The 21,412-nt window shown below is 65.6% G+C and overlaps 1 protein-coding gene across 1 annotated transcript; it reads right to left on the bottom strand.

Annotated features, from left to right (window-relative positions):
• Window positions 1-527: 527 nt before the first annotated feature.
• ARHGEF11 (Rho guanine nucleotide exchange factor 11) lies at window positions 528-21,402 on the bottom strand. The gene is made up of 40 exons (XM_088535474.1): window positions 21,356-21,402; window positions 16,231-16,322; window positions 15,875-15,973; window positions 14,154-14,203; window positions 14,020-14,077; window positions 13,722-13,894; window positions 13,569-13,640; window positions 13,203-13,322; window positions 12,747-12,801; window positions 12,583-12,659; window positions 11,937-12,068; window positions 11,781-11,855; window positions 11,438-11,539; window positions 11,002-11,100; window positions 10,630-10,672; window positions 10,077-10,173; window positions 9,832-9,954; window positions 9,536-9,559; window positions 9,027-9,171; window positions 8,782-8,878; window positions 8,368-8,397; window positions 7,885-8,014; window positions 7,550-7,729; window positions 7,297-7,344; window positions 6,575-6,762; window positions 6,336-6,482; window positions 5,828-5,907; window positions 5,591-5,716; window positions 5,376-5,493; window positions 4,901-5,079; window positions 4,745-4,820; window positions 4,486-4,653; window positions 4,154-4,241; window positions 3,969-4,070; window positions 3,588-3,892; window positions 3,299-3,511; window positions 2,544-2,636; window positions 1,522-1,670; window positions 697-784; window positions 528-559 (listed from the first exon to the last, which is right to left on the bottom strand). Exons 1-40 carry the CDS (start codon window positions 21,388-21,390, stop codon window positions 528-530), a joined length of 4,308 nt encoding a protein of 1,435 aa, XP_088391600.1. The 5' UTR covers window positions 21,391-21,402.
• Window positions 21,403-21,412: the final 10 nt, after the last annotated feature.

The following is a 21,412-nucleotide window of genomic DNA, read 5'->3' as shown; positions in this document are numbered from 1 at the left end:
AAGAAAAACACCCAACTCTTTTACCAGCGGAAAGAAGAAAATACAACATTATACAGCATCCAACAGCAACCAGTCTTGGCTCTATTATATATAATATATATATCGGGCGTCCCCGCGCTGGCCTTGGTGCAGGGTTGCAGGGAGGCCGAATGTCCCCGCGCTGCTGTCCCCGTCCCCGGAGCCGTGGGGATGGTGCCGGGAGGGCCCGGCTGAGCGGGACGGAGCCGCCGGGGCGAGCGGGACCGGGCGGCGCGTCCGGCGGCGGCGGCAGGGGCCGAGGGGGGTATTTACAGGCCGGGCGCGCGGACGCTCGTCCCTATTTATAGGCGGGGAGGGCCGCGGCGCGGGGCGACCAAAGTGCATTTATACAGACTGGATCCAGCGCGCGCGGCCGGGGCTGCCATGCGGGGAGGAGGCGCCCGGGGCCGCCGCGCCGGCTCCCGCCTTCCAGTGTGGGCCCCGGAGCGGAGCGGCCGCCGGGAGCGCCGGAGCGGAGCTGGGGACGATGACGACGCCTCCGTCCGGCGCTAAAGGTCCTCGGCCAGGGGGGCCCTGCAGCCTGGAGGGGACGGAATTCCGGAAGGGTTGAGGGTGGATCCCGAGGGATCGCCTAGTGCAACCGGTTCCAGCGGGGATACCCGGGCACAGGGTCCATCCAGGCGGGTTTGGAGGATCTCCGGAGAAGGAGCCGCTCACCTGGCGCGTTGCTTCCCACCGGGGTGTCCTCGGCCGACGAGCTCCGTGCCAGCGAGCGCAGCAGCTCCCGGTGCGCCGTCTCCAGGGCCTGCGCCGCGGGGACGGGCACGCGGTGAGGACGGGAACGCCGCGGGGACGGGCACGAGGTGGGGACGGGCACGCGGTGAGGACGGGCATGAGGTGGGGACAGGAACACCGTGGGGACGGGCACGCCATGGGGATGGGCACGTGGGGCGGATGGGCATACGGTGAGGATGGGCATGTGGTGGGGACGGGCACGAGGTGACGACGGGCACACCGCAAGGATGGGCACGAGGTGACCACAGGCACACAGGGAGGACGGGCACACCGTAGGAACGGGCACATCGTGCGGACGGGCACGTGGTGAGCACGGGCACCCCGTGGGGACAGGCACACGGGGAGGATGGGCACATGGTGGGGACGGGGACGCGGGGAGGACGAGCACGCCATAGGGACGGGCACGTCGTGGGGACGGGCACGAGGTGAGCATGGGTATGTGGTGAGCACGGGCACACGGTGAGGACGGGCATGCCATGGCGATGGGCACGCCGTGGGGACGGGGACACCGCGGGGACGGGCATGCGGCGAGCACAGGGACACCGTGGGGACGGGCACGAGGTGAGCACGGGCACGTGGTGAGCATGAGCACACCGTGGGGACAGGTACACGGGGAGGATGGGCACGCTGTGCGGACGGGCACGCCGTGGAAATGGGCACACCGTGGGGACAGGCACGTGGTGAACACAGGCACCCCATGGGGACGGTCACGCCGCGGGGACGGCGCCGGGGAGCCCCCGCGCTCACCTTGAGCTGCTCCAGCTTCCGCGCGAGCCGCTCGATCGTGCGCAGGATGAGGTCGGTGTCGTGCGCGGCGCCGGGCGCCTCCGCGGGCTCCTCGCGCTGCCGGGCGCCCGCGGGCGCCGCCGGGGCCTCGGCCACGTAGAAGTAGTTGCCTGGGGACGGCAGCGGCGTCGGTGCCAGCTGGGGGGCCCTGGGCACTCGCTGTCCCTGGCCGTGTCCGGCAATGGGGGACACCGCGGGGGACACGTCTTCAATGGGGACACGGCCACCATTGAGGGGACACATCCTTGGTGGGGACATGGCCACCATTGGGACATGGCTGCTGTGGGGACACATCCTTGGTGGGGACACAGCCACTGCAGGGACACGTTCTCGACGGGGACACGTCCTTGACAGGGACACAGCCACCATTGGGACACGTCCTCGCCAGGGACAGGTCCTTTTCAGGGACACATCCTCAACAGAGACACGGCCGCTGTAGGGACATGTCCTTGCCAGGGACATGGCCATCACTGAGGGGACAGGTCCTGGTTGGGGACATGGCCACCATAGGGACATGGCTGCCGTGGGGACATGTCCTCGCTGGGGACATGGGCACCATTGGGACATGGCTGCTGTGGGGACACATCCTTGGTGGGGACACAGCCACTGCGGGGACACGTTCTTGACGGGGACACGTCCTTGACAGGGACACAGCCACTATTGGGACACGTCCTCGCCAGGGACAGGTCCTTTTCAGGGACAGGTCCTCAACACGGCTGCCGTGGGGACACGTCCTTGCCGGGGACACGGCCACCATTGAGGGGACACGTCCTGGCTGGGGACATGGCCACCATTGGGACACGGCTGCCGTGGGGACACGTCCTTGCCGGGGACACGGCCACCATTGAGGGGACACGTCCTGGCTGGGGACACGGCCACCTCCGGGGTGCTGGGACAGCAGGGCAGCCCCTGCCCTGGCGGGGAAGGGGACGTGGCCTCCGGGGGACACAGGGGGACACGGGCTGGGGGCGGGGTCTCGTTACCATCTACATTAGCTCCGCCTCCTTCCTGCAGCTCGGGCTCTGATTGGCTGCTGCTTGGCGGGGGCGTGGCCTCCTGAGCGCCCTCCTCTGGGGCTGCGCGGCCCGAAAAGTGGGGGGGGGGGGGAGGGGGAGGGGGGAGAAGGAAGGGGTGAGCCAGCCCCGCCCCCCCGAACCAGAACCAGAACCAGAACCAGAACCAGCACCAGAACCAGCACCAGAACCCACCACCGGCACCAGAACCAGAACCCACCACCAGCACCAGAACCACCATCACCAGCATCACAACCCACCAGCACCCACCACCACCGGCACCAGAACCCACCACCAGCACCAGAACCCAGCACCCAACACCAGCACCAGCACCAGAACCCACCACCGGCACCAGAACCCAGCACCCACCACCAGCACCAGAACCCACCAGCGACACCATCACCAGCACCACCGGCACCAGCACCCACCACCAGCACCAGCACCAGAACCCACCACCGGCACCAGAACCAGCAGTACCAGAACCCACCACCAGCAGCACCAGCACCAGAACCCCCCAGCAGCACCAGCACCCCATCCCCTGCACCCATCAGCACCCAGCACGGAGCTGCCCTCGCTACCAGCACGGGGGGATCGGGAGGGACCTGCACCCTGCACGAGCCCCGGCCAAGAGCCACCAGCGAGGGGCACCCTGGGGACACGGGGCCGCGCGGGAGCGCCCTGCGGAGCGGCGGGACGAGCGGGATGCGGCTCCGAGCGGCGCCCACCTTTCCGGACCACTTTGTAGCTGCTGGGCTCGTCGGCGGGCGCCGCGGGCGGCTCCGTCCCGCGCGCCGCGTCCTCCTCCGGCGAGGCCGAGTCCTGGCTGGACAGCACCGCGTCCCAGGCGTGCACGGACGGCGTGGGCGTCACGTCGTCCTCGGGCTCCGCGTCGCGCCCGGGAAGGAGCCGCCGCAGGATCAGCAGCCGCAGGGTCTCCACTGGGACACGCGGAGGCGGTTGGCGCCGGAGCCGCGGCGCCCGCTCCCGCCGCGCGCGCCGGCCCCCGGCACTCACCGTCCTCCAGCGCCGCCTCCGCCAGCCCCTCGGCAAAGCCGGGAGCTGGGAATTCCGGCAGCGCCAGGCGCAGGGCCGAGCCCGGCCGCTCGGCTGCGGGCGGCTCCGCGCCGCTCTGCGGGGCTGGCGGAGCCGCGGGCAGCTCTTCCTCCTCCTCCTCTTCCTCGTCCTCCTCCACCTCGCTGCTTTTGGCCTCCGGCTCCTCCAGGCGCTTCTCCTCGCCCAGCAGCTCGGGATTGTCGTCGGCTGCGGAGCCGGCGCGCTGGGACAGCCCGGGGGAGCCGTCGGGGTCCGGCACGGCCGGGCTGCGGGGACGGAGCCACGTGAGGCGCCGGGGGGACGCGTGGCCGCGCGCGCGGGGCCGGACGCCGGGGCCCTCACCTGGACGGCGCCGCCGGGGCGGGCTCCGGCGCGTGGCGCTTGGGCGGGAAGGTGGTGATCCGCGTGGCGCTCCGCACCGCCTCCTCCAGCAGCTCCATCCACCTGCGCGGGGCCCGCGGAGCCCGTGAGCGCCCGGGGACGCCCGCGGCCCGGCCCCGGCCCCGCCGCCCCCGCCGGATCCCTACGTGTTTTTCTCGGAGGACGTCAGGGCCACCAGCTCGTAGATCTGGGGGCCCAGCTCCGACGTGCAGATGATGAAGAGGGCTCGCTTGTCTGCGCGGGGGGACACGGGGGGACACGGAGGGCAGGGCCAGGCGGCAGCCGGGGCTTCCACCCGGCCCACCCGGAGCAGCCGGGCCGGGATCGGACGCAGCCGGAGGACGGCACGAGGCGGCAGAGGACGCGGCCCTGCTCTTGCCTCCCCCATTTCCACGGCGGCTCCATCCGCCCCCGGCACCCAAGGGAGGGCAGGTCGGGTCCCCAGCGGCTCCTTCCCCGTCACCCCTGTCCCCGCTACCTGTTGCCACCGAGCGGATGAGCACGGCGTTGAGCTTGAGGACGGGGCTGAAGCTCTGCTTGTTGTCCGAGGAGCCCAGGGCCGTCTTGCTGTGGCACTTGAGCACCAGCTTCTCGTCCTGCTTCTGCAGCAGCACCAGGAGGTCCTCGAGGAGCAGCACGTGCAGATCTGGGGGGCACGGGAGACGCGGCTCAGCCCCGCGCGGTGCCCTCGGGGACCCTGGGGACCGTGCCCGCCGAGGACGCGGGAAGGGCCGTACCCACGGTCTTGTCCTTGCTGACGCGCCACGTGAGGGGCCCTTCGTGGATCATGCGGCGGGACGTGAGGTCGAGGCTCTGCCGGGGCCGGGGGGTTGGCGGTGAGCGCAGGGCGGCCCCCGGGTGCCACCCGAGTGCCACCCACGAGCGGGCGCTACCTTGAATTCGGCGGCCAGGGGGTTGTTGGTCCTCTCCAGCGAGGTGGCATCCAGGCGCTTCTGGTAGCCCTCGAGCCGGTGCCGGTTCTCCGCGCGCTTCACGGCCTCGTTCACGTACTTGAGGATGTCCCGGCACTGGTCCCGGGCCCGGCACAGCTTGTCGTGCTCCGAGGTGCCCGCTGGGACGGGGCCGGAGCAGAGCGTGGGTTCCCGTCCCGCTGCACCAGGCTCCCAGCCGCATCCCCGGCACAAAAAGCCTCCCAAAGCTCCCAAGGGAGCAGAGGGGGGTTTTCCCCCCCAGCACCCGCCCAGCCTGGCTCTTCCCGCTGGAAACGCAGCGCATCCTCCCCACAGCCCTGAGATTTTGCCCTTGGAGCTCCTGCATGAGGAATTGCTTCCTGGGAGAGGATGCCCTCGGATGGGAGCGCGCAGCCGAACGGGGCGAGTGCGGCGCGGGCTCCGCGCGGTGCCCTACCCTCGGTGTGCTTGAGGATGTTCTCCAGCAGCAGCGGGTACTTGGTCAAGCGCTGCATTTCCGAGATGATCAGGTCCTTGAGCTGCAGGCGCCTGCACTGCGGGTTGCTTTCCGCTTCCTGGAGCGGGAGAGAGGGGCCAGAACCCCGCGGTGGGATCAGGGAATGCCAGGAGAGCTCCGGAGCAGGCAAAGCGCTGCCCAAGGGAGGGCCGAACCTGCATGAAGAGCTGGAAGCGGCTCTCCTTGCGCTGCTTGGTCTTGATGAGCTCCAGGGCGATGGATTGGTAGGAGCAGAAGTCAGCAGCGACCTGCTGGATCTCCTCTTTGGCCGCGCCGTCGAACTAGGGGCGGCAGCGGGGAGCAGGCTCGAGCAGCCACCCCAAACATGAGACACAAGGTGCCTCCCTGGGGCTCTGTCACCCCCGTTCCTCTGGGCAGCCGCCTCTCCTCACCCGAGACAACATGAGATCCCCGATTTCTTTGATGATTGGTCCTTCTTCCCGCAGCTTCTTCATGGATTCGGAAAGGGAATCTGGACAGGGACGAGAGGATGTGAGCGGGACAAAGAGGACCCAGCGTTTGTCCCCACGCTGCACAGGCCAAGAGCCACGTGCCCAGGTGCCTGCTTGAAGAACAAGGTCTTCTTGGCTCCCCAACTCGGGAGTGAGCTTTAATTAGAGCTGTTAATTACAGATGCAACGTGGCAAAGAGTGTGCCTGTCCCCAGTGCAAAGGTCTGGGATGGCCTGGGCAGCCCATACAGGGGCACTGGCAGATCCCAGAAAAGCCAGAGAGCTCCTGGGAGAGGAAAATGGGAAGGCAGAGCAACAAGACAGCAGGATGCTGCGGGCAGGGAGGGTTCGAGTGGCTGGTCCCCATGCAGGGGTGGCCAGAAGGGGCTGTGTCAACCACTCTGTGGCCCTGCTACAGAAGGAAGGAGAGAAGGAAGGAAGAGGCTTACTGTGGATTTCTATCACATCAGGAAGGTTGGGGAAGAGGAGCGCCAGCTCTTCCCGGGACAGCAGACTCTCCTTCTTCATGCGCTGGTAGAAGAGGAGGTCCAGGACTCGGAGGATGCGGAGATGAGAGCCTTCCGTGGCAAAAAGCTCTGGGCAAAAGGCAGGCAGGGGTAGGCGAGCGTCCCGGGAAGCCGTGTCCGAGGAAGCCGGCGCCGGGCGCCGCTCTCCGCGCTCCTCTCACCGTTTATCACCTCCTGGCGGTCGATCTCCTTCTGCGGCAGGTTGGCCACCAGCTCCCGGCTCACCGTGTGCTGCCAGTTCTGCGCGTCCAGCTCCGGCTCCAGGTCGGAGAGGGGGCCCTGCTCGTCCTCCAGGAGGTGGGGGAGGAAGGGGTCGAGGCCGAAGCCCAGGCTGGGCGACTCGATGCTCCTGGGAGGATGAAAGGCGGAGGTGGGAGTACTCTGCAGTGACGCGGATCCAGCGAGCCCACCCCACGGTGCTCCCAGTGCAGCCAATATCTACCTGGGCCCTACTTGGGCTTGAACCTTCAGCACAAGGAGCACAAGCCTCTGACTCTCGAGCTAAAAGACTAGGTCCCCCAGCAGACATCTATATAGGTCCATTAAGCTCCTGTGTGAGACACAAGGGAACAGAGATGCCCCCTAGCCCTAGGAGGATGGAGAGCTAACATTAAACAGCAGAACTGCTCCAAGCCGGAGGAATTCCCTCCCTGAGGCAGCTCCGGCAGCCCTGGCAATCGCCTCCCCTTGTGCCGTGTCCAAGCCCAGTTATGGGAAGGGAAAAGCTAGGAAGATACGAGCGGGGGGAAGCCCTGCGGCCCCCGCGGCAAGAGCACGGCCCGCGCCAGGGGCCCTTCTGCTCTGGAGGCGACAGCAAAGCCCCGGGGTCCCGGCCAGCGGCGCGGCGCTGTACGGATGGCGGCGGCACGGCCTGCCCACTCACCTGCGTCCCATCTTGGGAGTGTACGGAGGAGTGGGATTCTCCAGCGACCTGCGGAGGGAACCCAGAGTCACGGCGGCGTCCCCAGCACAGGCTGCCCCGCGCCTCCCTCGCGCGGAACAACGTGTCCGGCAAAACCTTCGGAATTCCCAAGAATTCAGCCCAAGGCGTTTGGCTTTCAGCCCCGGCAGCTGCCAAAGGGTCCCAGCGCCCTCCCGAAGGCCCTTTCCAGCCAGGTTGTCCCAGCTGCTCTCACCTCGTGGACAGGCTGGAAGCAGAGGATGACGCCGACTGATGCAGCCTCGTGGCCTCGGCCGCCGCATCCATGTCCACGTCGCTGCGCGACCGCGGCACGTTCTCCGCTTTCCGAGATTTCTTCATCTCCTCGCGGCCTTTCAGGCTCTCCGAGCGGCCCAGCTTCACCTCCGCCCGGGAACTGCAGCGGGCAAAGCCAGGAGTCAGGCTCAGCCCGGAGAGGAGGGCAGGGAGCTTTATCCATGGCTGCAAACGTGGGATCTCAGGCAGCGGCTGCTGGAGCCCGTGGAGAGCCCGGGCCGCGCGTGTCCCCCAGGTCTGTCCCTTCCTGCCTACCTGTCCGACTCCAGCAAGTCCTCGGGGAAGCTGCCGGTGGAGAGGCGCTGCGTGCCGGGCTCCTGGCTCTCGTAGTGTTGGTTGTTCTCAAAGTGCTGGATGATGTTCCTCACATTGCCGGGTTTGACTGCTGGGACAACAAGGCAGAGCCGCTGAGAGCCGGCGCCGAGCGGCACAAGGAGGAGACGCCGGCGCCGCCGCCTCGGCCTTCTCCAGCATCCAGCCGGAGCGCCAGGAAGCCACGGAGCTAGCGGCATTCCTATCCGCATGGAAAGGGGGTCCTCAAGGCCACCTTCCTCCAAAAGATGTGCCAAGCTCGTGGCTGGCATGGGACTGGGACGGCAGCCCTTGGCACTGGCTGTGCCCGTGTCCTTCCAGGCCCACCCCAACACCCAACGCAGCGACACTGAGGACCTCGGGGCAGGGGAGAAAACAAAACTGAGCGTATGAGGTGAATGGCAAATAAAAGAAGAGGCCTTTTACCTTCAACAGGGGACAAAGGGACATGAAATGCTGAAAGGAAAAACAAAAATGAGATGTCAAATCAATCCTGCATTTCAACAGCAAAGGAGGCCGAGAGGGAGCGTGTGAGCTAATGCCATGAGAACTCAAAGCAGAAGGGGGGCAAAAGGAAGGTGCACACACACACGTGCACACACACATGTGCACATACGTGCACACATCTCCACCACCTCAGTCCTCCCCAGGAGCTCCTGGGCTGTCACCTCCACGACACCGAGACCGGCACAGCCCACGGGACGGTTACGCAGGAGGAATTTGGGGACAGAGCCCACGGGGAGTCCCACGGGTGCCCAAGGCCCCCCAGCTGCCCCGCGCGCGCCGAGGGCTGCAGATCTGCAGGCAGCGGAGCAGGTCCCGGCAGGTCCCAACACTCACTGCTCTGGGAGGAGATTTTGGGCTTCCCGATGTACTTGAGGATGGGGTTGCGCTTCTTGTCTTCCATGGCATCCTTGTCCTTCTTGGTGCTACTGCTCTGCTGGGACACGCGGGGAGCACCGACAAAGCCACGTGTTACCACGGGGGCTCTGAGGGCCACCCCAGCTCCCCACTCCGGAGAGCAGGGAGTCCTGGAGCAGCGAAGGGAGCCAGGGCAGAGGAAGAGCAGCCCGTAAGCCACGAACCTTCTTGGTTTTGGGGAAGAAGGGCAGCCACTTGTCCTTGTCCGGGAGGGCCTGGGCCTTCTCGCCGGCGCCGGCCCCGCGGGGCTCCCGGCTGCGGATGCCTGTGTGGTTCATATAGGTGCTGAGGGCAAAGGCCATGGGGGAGCTGCAAGAGAGCAGAGCGTGAGGCCGCGGCTCGCGGCCCCGGCGCCGCAGGAGGAGGAGGAGGAGGAGGAGGAGGCCGGGACATCCCGTGGGGCTGCAGGGCGACGCCAGGTCCACGTGGCCCCGGAACGGAGAGGATGCCCCCGTGGCAGCTGAGAGGAGGGAGGAGGAAAGAAAGGCAAGAAACAGTTGGAGCCGGCAAGCTAGGGCACATGAGGGGGCTAAAGCAGGAGCCCAGGGGAAGAGGCCACCCTGCGCTTTGCCCAGGGCCACCTCGACAGGCAGTGGGGACACGGGTGGCACTGGGAGCTGGGGCTGGACCTGGACACACCTGGACACCCACCTGCCGTCCCCAGGCCACTCACCTCCTGTCCTCTTCGTATTTCGACCTAGAGAGAGACGGGGAATGAAAGAAGAGCGGGTTTGGAAGGGGCTCCTGCACCCAGGCGCCGGGAGAAGCCATCCCTGGGGATTCCCTCCCTCCTGCTCCTCCATCCCGCACGGAGCACCGGCTCCCAGCTCTCCCGCCACGCTCCAAGGGCAAATCCATGGAGCCAGGGAGGCAATGGGACCAAGGACCCCGCGCCCAATCCCTCTCCCAATGCTCCATCCCGCAAACCCAGGGAACAAGGAGCTGCCCGCGGCACAGGCTGGCACTCACAGGATGTCACCCAGCTGGGCTAGCTGCTTCTCGGCCACTTGCCGCTCCTTCTGCGGGTCCCCGTCCAGCTCCAGGAGGTCGTTCTCGCCGTACAGGCTGCCCAGGCCCATGGTCCGCTTCGTCCTGCGGACGCAGCGCGCAGGGTGACGAGCCAGGGCCACCCGGGTGACAGGGGCCCCGCGTGGGCAGCGCCGCAGGGAGGAGCACGAGGAACAACACGGGGGGTGCCCAGGCCACCCTGTCACCTGTAGTCCTGGATCTGCTCCTGGATCTCAGGCATCACCATCTCCTGAGCTTCAAAGAGGGCGACTCGGACATCGTCCCCGTAGCGCAGGCGAGTCTCTGGGGACACGAGACGACAGCCAGCGTCACCAGGAGGGCTCAGCGCCCGAGGAAGGGAGCAGAGGGTTTTCTAGGGACTCCGGAGGGCGGGTAGGGAGACCTCGGGAGCCTTCCCGGAGGCTCCTCCCTGCTCTTTGCTCCCTGGAGCTTTGGCTCCCCCAGGCAGGGACTCTCTGGCTCCCCTTCAGACTTGAGACATCCCCTCCTGGTAGGGAAGAGACCTCCCGCAGAAGATTTTGCGGGACAGCAAGGACAGAGCTGGGAAAGGACCGAGGTGCCCCGGTTCCAAACACATTCCCTCTCTAGCAGGGCCAAATGCTGGAGAGCAGAGGACTGCCTGCCCCCCTTCCATGCCAGGAGGGTCCTGATGAAGCCCTGTGGCATTGCCATGGGCAAGGTGACAACGCCAGCTGGCACACAGAGAGGGGCTGTGGATGTCACCTCCTCCTCACTCACCGATTTCAGCCAGGAGCTGCTCGGACACCTTCACTCGGAGAGGCTGCGGAGAGAGGAGCAGCAAGAGGGCAGTTCAGCAGAGCAACGCGGGGAACGTGGCTGCAAGGGGCTGCGGAAGCGCTTCCCGGAATAATGGGATAGTGTGGGATTGAAGGGGATCCCACCCTTGGACGACACCGCTCCAACAACCCAGCACAACGTTCCCTGTGCACACGCAACCGCCTGCATCGATCCTGCATCTCGGAGCAAGCAGCTCCACGCACGGGGAGGCCACAGGGAATTGCAACCTTGGAAGGTTTTCCAGCTGCTCGATTCCCATCTCCTGCAGGAGCCAGGGTGGCCATGCAGGATCCCAACCGAGCCGGCCCTCACCGCGTTCCTGTCCAGGAAGATGTTCCAGATGTCCTTGGCCAAGCCCCGGGAATCCTTCGTGGGCGTCTGCTGGCAAACGTCCGCGCACAAGTAGAACAGCTGCGAGGACGGGAGACCAGGGAGGACGGGCAGAGGGCGAGAAGGGGGAAGAGGAAGAAACAGGAAGGAGAATTACTCAACACGGCAGCGGCCGGAGCGCCGCGAAACAGGAAACGACCGCGGGGATCTCGGCAAGGGCAGGACCCGCCGCGGTGCCGAGGAGAGGACGGGGAGGCAGCGAAACCCCGCGGCGTCCGGCCCTCCCGCGCGGGCACACGGCCGTGCAAAGCGCTGCCACGGCAAAGAGGAGCGGGAGAGAAACGTTCCGGTGCTCCCAGGGAAAACGGGAAGGTGATCAAGGCACCACCCGCCTGGCTTTGTCCCCAGTGCCACTTACCAGGGGGCTGGGATCTGCCTGGGAGAAGATGTAGCGCAGGAAGACGCCCAGATGGGCCGGGCGGGATTTCAGCTTTCCCAGGTCTTGGAAGAGGGAGTCGCACTGGGCAAGGAGGAGAGCCAAAGGAGGACGCTCCAGTTAGGGAGGCAAGGAATGAATCCCTCAGGAATAGCTCATCCCCAGGGGAAATCCCTGCGCGGGCAGGGCCGCTGGTGGCAGCAGAGCCTCCGACTTAGCGGGAGTCCGGAATGCCACCGCTCTCCGGGTGCCAGGGCACAGGGAGCTGCGCGGAAGGGCCACGGAGAGACGGGCCAGAGCCAGGAAGCTCCCGGGACGCTGTTACCTCGTTATTGAAGCACCCCGGCTCGTAATCCTCCTCCGGGCCGATGATGAGGGGCCGCGCCGCCCGCTCCAGGCCCTGCGGGGGACACGGGACGGGTAGGACGCGCCGGGCTCCGCGTCGAGGCCGCTCGGAGGCTCCGGTGCCCTCGGCGCCCACCTGCTCGGCGCCGAAGGCCGTGTCGGAGCCCTGGCGCCGATGGCGCTGGCACGCGCGGGCCGCGACGACGGGGGACGTGCGCGGGCTGTCCACGCCGTGGTCGGAGAGGACGGAGTTGCGGTTCAGGGAGACCTGCTCGGGACACGGCGCCGCCGTCACGGGACGCCCCGGGCGCTCCCGAGACCTTCCCAAAGGCTCCAAGGAGCCTTCCGTAAACCCTGGAGGGTTCTTGGCGTTGCAAGAGGAGCTAAGAGGAGCTCCAGGATCAGGAACACAAACTGGACCCTAAGGCTTCAGGGCTGATGCAGCCGTGGCAGGTGAAGGCCATTCAGAGCCAGGGCTGCCTTAGGGGAAATGCAGCTTTTTAAGAGCTATATAAATAATTAGCATTGCCAAACGAGGCCCCTGACTCCTAACAGCCCCGAGGGCAGGATGCCCAGAGCCCTACATCTAAGCCAGGCTGTAGTTTCCATCCACCTCGGGCTAGATATAAAGATATCTATAGACATAAAAATATCTATAGATACAAAGATATCCAGATATGAAGATATCTATATGATATAGATATTAAGATATTAAGGTATCTATATCTAGACATTGTTAGGCTTTTGGTCCCTGCCCTGGGAGGCAGCGACCCTGCTCCTACCTCGCTCACGGAGGGGAACCGCTCCGTGCCCGACTCCAGGCCACTGTCACCATCCTGGGAGTCCAGGGAGAGGCGTCCTGGGAGCAGAGAACATAGTGAATCCCGGGGAAGCGCCAGGAGGGCCCATACGGATCGGGAAAGGGGCAAAACCCCCCAAAACTCACCTTCGGCAGCCCGGGAATTGGCCAGGCCGGCGTCCCCCGCAAGCCGCCCCAGATCCTGGAATGGGAGGACGCGCGTTGGAGCAGCGGGATGTTACCCGGTGCGTGGGGACACCCGGGCACGGAGCAGAGGATCCTCCGGTCCACCGCGGCTCCCGGGAATCGCAGGGAGTTTGGGAGACCGGGAGCAGCTCCTTGTCCTGAGCAGCCCCCGCGGAGATGGGTCACGCAGCCCAGTCTCCCCTGTTCCCGCTGCGTCCCTGCTATTCCCGCTGTATCCCCGCTATTCCCGCTGTGTCCCCCCTGCTCCCGCTGCATTCCGAAGGTTTCCTTGGCCCGGGAACAAGAGGGAAGCGGCGTCACCTTGCTGTGACGGGCTCCAAGCCGGACGGTGACGTGACAACAGAACGAGCAGCCGCTCTGCGAATTCCCCGCGTAATTCCAGGGAATGCCACATACCACGGAGCCGCCCGTCTCCTGCAGGATCTTGAGCTGCAGCTGGCTGAGGCGCCGGCGGGCGCCCTCGATCTGCTCCTCCACGCCGGTGCCGGGGTTCCGGTTGTAGAGCTCGCGGTAGCGCTGGGAACAGACAGGAGAGCCCAGGCTCGCCGCAGCCCGGAATTCCGTCCCGCCATTCCCCAGGGAAGGGGCAGCTGCCCCTCGCCCAAACATTTCCCATCTCAGGCCTTTTGGACAAGCAGGAGGGGGTCAGGCCTGCCCAGAAAGTTGGGATGAGCTTATCCCGGTGCCCGGAGCTCGGAGCAGGGAATGCCCATCCCGAGGGCTGCTCTTCCCTAAGGAAAATCCCCGGCCCGGCCGCGGTACCTGCAGCTCCGCCTCCTCCTGCCGCAGCATGTTCCGCAGGATCTGCGTGGCGTGTTTCTGCACCTCCGGATCCTGGAACGAGGAGCCGGAGCCGGCGTCACCCTCCCGTCCCTGCGGCGCCCGTGTGCCCGGTGGCACCGCGGGGACCGTCACCTGCAGGGGCCGGGGGCCCGTGATGTGCTGCGGCGGCAGCGGCGGCGGCGGCGGCGGGGGACACGCGGGGACGGCGCGCGGGATCCCGGCCGATCCCGCGTCCTGCGGGGAAGCCGAGAGCCCGGCCGAGGGCGGCGGGGAGCCCAGCAGGGTCAGCGCCACGTAGGCTCCGGCTGGAGGAAATCCAAGGAAAAGGGCAGGGGGGAAAGACGCCGGTCACTCGGCGTGCGGCTGAGCCCTCCGGCGGCTCCCGATAATCCCGCTGATCCCCTGGCGGGATCGCGCTCCGGGCACTCACATTTGATCAGCTTCACCACCTCCAGGTGGGAGCTGTTGGTCACCATCGTGCCGTTCACCTGCGGGAAAAGGAAAACGGGGCCGGAGGCTGGAACGCGGGGCGGAAAAGCCGCCGGCGCCGGCCCCGCTCGTCACCTTCACGATCCGGTCGCCTTCCTGCACGCCGGCTCTCATGGCTGCTCCGCCTGGAATGAGAGAGACACGGAGCGCTTGTTACCCAAAGTGACCATGGAATTGGAGACGGGGTTTTCCAAGTGTTTTCCAAGAGTTTTCCAAGCGGTGGTGGCCGAAGGATCTCCAGGAGTCATCTAGGATGACTCCTGCACATCCAGGGAGCGTTAGGAAGGCCCCACGTGCCCGCATCCAAGCGCAGGATTCGGGAACACGGTGTCGTTCCGCCCGGTCTCCCCCTGCCCGCTCTCTACCAAAACCCGCTGGGATCGAAATCCATGGAAAAAGAAAAACTCTCTTTTCCTGCAGCCAAACCCAAGAGGAAATGTTTCCACGGGTTCGGCTCCAAGCCGAGGGGCCGTGGCGGCGAGCTCCGGGCGCGGAGCGCGCGCTGGATCGCTCGGATTCCTGCCGCTTTCCCAGCCTCATTCCCAGAGGGAGCTGCTGCCCGGCCCCGGGGTGTCCCATAAGTCCCTCAAGGCCGAGGGGACCGATTTGGGGTCCCCTCTTGCTGCTGGAGGGCGGAATTCCAGCATGGAGCTCCCCCCCCGAAACGTGCAGCCTTTTCCCTTCCCCATGTTCCCGTTTTTCCTGGATGGAGCGGAATGGGGAAGGAGGTGGCGGGAGCACCCGCTGTGGAACAAGCAGCTCGTTGTCCGTCGGAACTGCGGCTCCGAGGCCGGGCACTCGGCAAAGCCGGTGGCGGCTCCCGCAGCAGCCGCCGAATCCCTCTTTTCCGAGGGCTGCCAAAGGGAATTCCCTTGTGGAATTCCCCACCCACCCCAGCGTGCTGGGGATCAGCCTGGAGAGGCGACCCAAGGCGCAGCCCCATCTTCCTCCTATTCTTCCTTCTTCTCCTCCTCCTCCTCCTCCCCATCCTCCTTGTCCACCTCCTCCCTGTCGTCCTCTTCCCTGTCCTCCTCCTCCTTCTCCTCCTCTTCCTCCTCGTCCTCTTCCCTGTCCTCGTCCTTGTCCTCCTCCTTCTCATCCTTGTCCTCCTCTCCATCCTCCCCATCCTCCTCCTCATCTTTCTCCTCCTCCTCTTCCTCCCCATCCTCCTTGTCCTCCTCCTCCCTGTCCTCCTCCTCTTCCTCCTTGTCCTCTTCCCTGTCCTCGTCCTCCTCCTCCTTCTCATCCTCCTCCCCGTCCTCCTCTCCATCCTCCCCATCCTCCTCCTCTTCGTCCCCCTTCTCCTCTCTGTCCTCCTCCTCCTCCCCGTGCTCCTCCGCGTCCTCATCCTCCCCGTCCTCCCTGTCCTCCTCCTCTGTCCTCCTCTTCATCCTTGTCCTCCTCTCCATCCTCTCTATCCTCCTCCTCCTCATCATCTTTCTCCTCCTCCTCATCCTCCTCCTTCTCATCCTCCTCCTCCTCCCCATCCTCCTTGTCCACCTCCTCCCTGTCCTCCTCTTCCCTGTCCTCCTCCTCCTTCTCCTCCTCTTCGTCCTTGTCCTCTTCCCTGTCCTCATCCTCCTCCTCCTCCTTCTCCTCTTCCCCGTCCTCCTCTCCATCCTCCTCCTCCCCATCCTCCTCCTCCCCATCCTCCTCTCCATCCTCCTCCTCATCTTTCTCCTCCTCGACCTCCTCCTCCCCCTCCTTCTCATCCTTGTCCTCCTCCTCCTCCTCCTCTTTCCCGTCCTCCTCCTCCTCCCCATCCTCCTCCTCCTCCCCATCCTCCCCGCGCTCACCGGGCCGCACGGACTGCACGAGGACGACGCGGTCGCCGCTCACGGTGAAGCCGAAGCCGTGCTGGTCCTTCTGGATGATGACGCAGCGCTGCACCAATCCTGCGGGAGAGGCCGGAGGCGCAGGGAGGCTCCCGCTCCCGCCGCCTTCCCAACCCAACCCCCGCCATGGGGGGATTCTGCCCCGGAGATTCCCGCCGGGAATCGCGCTCGGAGCATCCGGAGCGGCCGAGGAGGGGATGTGACCTCCAGATCCCAGTTGGCTGCCCGGGAGCCTCACATGGAGGCTCCTCCCGCCCGCCGGGATCCCCGCTCGCCTTCCCGGCTTTCCCGGGAGGAAGCGGGAAGGGAATCCCTACCTGTGGTTTCGGCGGCATCCGAGGGCTGCCGGCGGTGCCCGGGAGACTTGTGCTCCGAGGAAGCGTCGCTCCCGGAGGAGAGGCTGCCCAACCTGCGGGGACGGAGCGCCGCTGATGGAGAGCTCCGCAGGGATACAGCTCCGCTGGGATACAGCTCCGCGCGCCGGGAAAGCGGCTTCCGCCCGGAGCCGGCACTCCGGGAAAGGCCCCGGCCTCTGTGCGTGCCGGAATGACGCCGGGATGGGGCAGGAGGCTCCGGAGGCACCAAAAGAGAGGGAAAAGGAAGGGATTCCCGGCCCCGTGTACCTGGGCAGCTGGGGCTGCCGTTCGCTTCCCGGTCTGGAAGCAGGAGGGAGGATGGAGCCGGGAAGGGGAGCGGGAGGAGATGGAGGGATCAAGAGAGGGACGCGGAGCCCGCGCCGCAGCCCGTGTCCAAGAGGAAAATTCCCAACCCCTTCCTGCAACCACCATTCCAGGCGGGCCGGCGACGCGGGGCGCGATTCCCTCCGCTTCCGTAGGCGCCACACGGATTCCCTGCAGCTTCCCGGTGCGCCAGCCCGGCTCCCACTGCTCCCCGAGCCCCTCCGGTGCCAATCCCGGCATTCCCGAGCTTCCTCCGAGAGCCAAACTACACCACGGGGCAGGCGGCATCCGCAGGGCAGCGCCAAGAGCCGCTTCCCGGGAAGAGCCGCTCCAAGCGGGAGGCGGAACAGCGGCGGCTCCGGAGCGACGGCCGCGCTCCGCTCCCATCCCTCGGGATCGGGAAACGGCTCCCTGGAGCAACCCGCAGGCATCGTCCTGCCGGTGACTCCTCCTTGGGAAGGACCCGCGCGGGCCGGGCTCGGGATATGCTTCCCGGCCTGAGGGAATAAAAGGAGCGGGATTTTCCCAAGGACACAGCGCCGATGCCGGCCAAAAAGCCCCCTGTGCATCCAGCTGGGAATGTCCCCGCATGGAGCATCCCTGTGTCCTCGACGGTGCCCGGCGCGGGAGCGGGGCGCATTCTTCCGGATGCTCCGGATGATGCCGCTTTATCCGGGCCACGGGCGGATTGGGCTTTCTTTGGACATCCGCCCGGACGCCGGCTCTTAAGAGGAGCAAAGCGGGAGCTATAAAGAGCCCTTAAGCCTCTTCCCGGAGGTGAGTTACCTGGAGCCAGAGCCGGGATAACCCCGGCCGCTCCGGTGTCACCTTTGCCGCACGGATCCGTCGCTATCCGGCACGGAGCCGCCGAGCAGCGTGAGCCGCTTCCAGGCTAAAAGCGGCCTCTAATTCGGCTTTGCGTAAGCCGCTTCCTAATTGACTTAGGGAGCCCTTTTTTTTTTTCCGGAATGATTCCCATTTTGGCGGCGATTCCGGGATGCGCTCCCAGGGGAAGGGCCGTGCTCCCGCACGAGGCGCCTTGGCCATTCCCAGCTCCAGGAATGCCATGTAGGGAAGGGCTCCGGTCGGGAAGAGACCCCTTGGAGTGGGAGGACACGGCTCCAAGGGCTCCTAAAAGTGATTCCAGACTCCCTCAGGCTCCGGGGCTCGGAATTCCTTGGGAACCGAAGGCCGAATCCGGCAGAGGCCCTTGACTCATCAGGTCTCGGAGCAATCGGAGCGCTGCCAACTTCCAGAAGGGGAATCCAGAAGGGCATCCGTAAAGATGACTTGGAGGCATCCACATCATCCCAACGGGTGCCCTCTGCTCCACGGAATCCATGGGAATTCCGCTTTCTGCTTTGCGGTTCTTTTCCCCAATTTATTTTTAGTTCAATCACAGCAATTCCTTTTTTTTTGCTCAGAAATACTTTGGAAAAGCAGAATTCCTGTCCATTACAAAGGTCCCTTCCCCATTGCTGTGGATTAACCCCCTTTTCCGACGGCCACGGAGCAAACGGAGCGGCGGCTCCGGGGGGACATTCCCGGCCTCTTTTGGGAATGCTCCTGCACACACCTATGGAAAAGGCCGCAGCCTCGGGAGCCGGAGCGCCACGAAATCCACAATTAAAAGATTAGGAGAGAAATAGGATCAACCCCTCCAAGTGGGTCAGGCTCCAGCCAGGGCTTTGCAAACGCTCCGGGAGAGACACCGGGATTTGGGATTTGTCCCAAGGGTTGCTCCCTGCAATCCCGTCTCTTGGGAAGAGGGAATGTTTTCCCAGCAGACGTGCTCCTTGGGAAGCGGGGAGGGAAACCGGGCCGGCATGGAGCTGCTTGCGGGAAAAAAGCTGTGGTTAAAACCAAGAAAAAAGAGGGAAAAAAATATGGAAAAATATATGGAAAAAAGAAGCTTGGGAGGCAGTGCTGGGGCGGGATGCCTCGAGCTGCTGCAGCAATCCTAGGATGATCCGGCGCTTCCCGATGCGCATTCCGCTTCCCGAGGGCCCTTTCCCAGCCTGCAGGGAGGGCCTGGCGCTGCCTCCTGGTATTCCGGGGCCAGGAAGGAAGGAAGGAAGGAAGGAATTTCAGCTAAAAATGATCCCGCTTCCTCCCCTGCCCCCTCGCCGGCACAAGGCGGAGGGAAAACGCATCTGCCCGGCTGCATCCCCGCTTCTCCTTGGAATAGCTCCACGGCTCCCGAGCTTCCGAAAGCCGGGAAGGGCCGCGAGGGCTGCGCATCCCCATCCGGAGAAATCCCGGCGGCTCCGGGCGGAGCGGCCGCCCTCTCCCGCATCCCGCCGGGATCCGCACGGGACGGAGAGCCCCGGGAATGCCGGGCGCGGGGACAAACCCGGGAGCTGCTCCCGAGCTATTCGATTGCACAGGGATGACGCATCGGGAAAACTCGTAATTACGGGTCTGCTCCTAAGCTTGTGCGGAGAGGCCGCTTCCAGCTGGGGATTTGCTGGAAAACATAAAGAAAAAGGGGGAAAAAGAGGCATTTCTCCCCATTTTTGGCCTCACTTTGCGGTTAAACCCCCCGTTCCACAGGACACGGATTTATCCTCCCGTCTTTTCCCTTCCTAGAACACACAACGGCCCTTTTTGGACTTCCAAGCAGGAAACTGCATGGAAATCCCTGGAGCCCCAAAGCAACCCGGCTGCGGCAGGCCGGGGATTCTGCCGGAGCTCCGTTTAAATTAAGATTTTTAATTAAATGGACGGGAAAAAAAAATAATTAACACAATGAACACAGCAGCAGCCCTGGTTATTTAACGGCGTCGCAGGCTCCATTCCCTGTATTCCTAATGGCCTGGGTGCTGGAAATTTTTGCAATTCCCGACGGGAAGGAGCTCCGGGACAGCTGGGCCAGGTGGACACAAGAGAGGCCGATTTGGGGGCTCCCGAAAGCTCTTGGTGTCCCGGGAAAGCGTCATCCGTCGGGAAGCGGTGCCGGCAAAAGCCCCACGAGCTCCCAGCCATTTTCCAGGCGGCTCCCGCAATCCGGCGGGATAATCATTAACGGGCCCGTCGGGAAGCGCGCGCCAGCCCGGACCAGCAGATCTGGTTTATCCGGCCTCCAGCGACGGCACTTTTGGGATGCGAGGTGGGAAGGAGCGAGATAGGGAATAACCTACCCCGAAGGGACGTTTTCTTCCTGACCTTCTTTCCAAATAAAAGCCCGGAGCAGGGAAGATCCCGGCTCCTGCGGAAGCAGCTCGCCAACAAGCAAAGGCCATTCCCAGCCGTTGCCATGCGGAAATGCTCCGTGAATCCCTCAAATATCCCGGAATCCCTTGGGAGCGAAGCCCGTGGAAAGAAGGGCACAAAATGCCAAGGTCGCTCCCCAGCTCCATCATTCCCACGAGTTTCCCATCGTTGGGATGGCCCCGGCTCCATCATTCCCACGAGTTTCCCATCATTCCTTCCCTCTCCCACACTGACGCTCCCGAGAGTCGGATCAGGACGGAGGCTCCTGCTGTTGGGATGGGGGTTTTTTAAGCTGCTTTGGGGTTTTTTCCCCCCTTCCTACAAAAACAGGGAAGGCGGCTCCGGGCCGGGGTGACCTTGACGCCTGCGGTTCCCGGGAAGAGCCGCGTCCGGGCGCTGCTTCCCGGGCGCTCCGGAGCGGGATGAGGCCGCGCGCGGCACCGTGGACACAGCCGCAACCCGGAGCTCCCGGATTTCCCCGCCGAGGGCCCCGTTATTCCCGGGATCCGGGGCTGCTTCCTCGCGTTAATCCCCGCGCTGCCTCCCCGGTGCAGCCGGATCCGCCGATCCCGGCGCGTCGCCATTCCCACCCCAGGCGCGGGCAGCGATTCCCGCCGCTCGGAGACGCCCGATCCCGGCGTTCCCGGGAAGCGCGATCCGCACCCTCCGGCTTTTCCGGATAGATCCCTGGGATCCGCGTTTGCCGGCCAAGGGAGGGGCCCGGCGCGGCGGATGCGCCGGACACGGAGCCACCGGAGGGCCCCGGTGCCGCAGGAAAAATAAAAATAGTAATAACAATAATAATAATAAATACAAATAAATCCCAGCCGGGGGTCGGGGCTGCCGTCCCGGAGCTCATCCCGGTTCCCCGTGGGCACCTGCCCACAAGGTGCCGCGATCCCGGGCACCGGGGGACAAGGGACGCGTCGCCCGGGGGGTTTCCTGGGGAAAAACACCCGGTTTTGGGCCCCGGGAATGGCCGGGAGGATCCCGGGGGCGGCGGGAGCCCGGCCGGACCCCGCGGCCGCCCGACTAGGCCCGGCAGGAAGTGGGGCCGGGGGCGGCCGGGAGCGACCAAAACACCGGGGGGAGGCGAAAACACCGGGGGGGGGGGCGAAAACACCGGGGGGGGGGGGGCGAAAACACCGGAGGGGGGGGGGCGAGAACACCGAGGGGGGGGGCGAAAACACCGGGGGGGGGGCGAAAACACCGGGGGGGGGGGCGAAAACACCGGGGGGGGGGGGCGAAAACACCGGGGGGGGGGGAGCGAAAACACCGGGGGGGGGGGGCGAAAACACCGGGGGGGGGGGCGAAAACACCGGGGGGGGGGGCGAAAACACCGGGGGGGGGGGCGAAAACACCGGGGGGGGGGGCGAAAACACCGGGGGGGGGGGGCGAAAACACCCGGGCGGCGACGTGAAAACACCGGGGGGCGACGTGAAAACACCGGGGGGCGACGCGAAGACACCCGGGCGGGGGGACACGGAAACCCCCGGACACACAAAAACGCCCGGCGGGGACACAAAGATGCCGGGGCCGCCGCTCCTACCTGTCCGGGGCCGCCGGGGGAGGCCTCACGCTCATGGTTCCTGCGGCGGCCCCCGGC

This window comes from Tinamus guttatus, unplaced genomic scaffold (genome assembly GCF_059628265.1).
Source record: "Tinamus guttatus ecotype Peru unplaced genomic scaffold, ASM5962826v1 Tinamus_guttatus_pri_ptg000629l, whole genome shotgun sequence".
Lineage (NCBI taxonomy): Eukaryota > Metazoa > Chordata > Aves > Tinamiformes > Tinamidae > Tinamus > Tinamus guttatus.
Note: the sequence above shows the minus strand (reverse complement) of the source record. Positions and strands in the feature narration are given on the sequence as shown.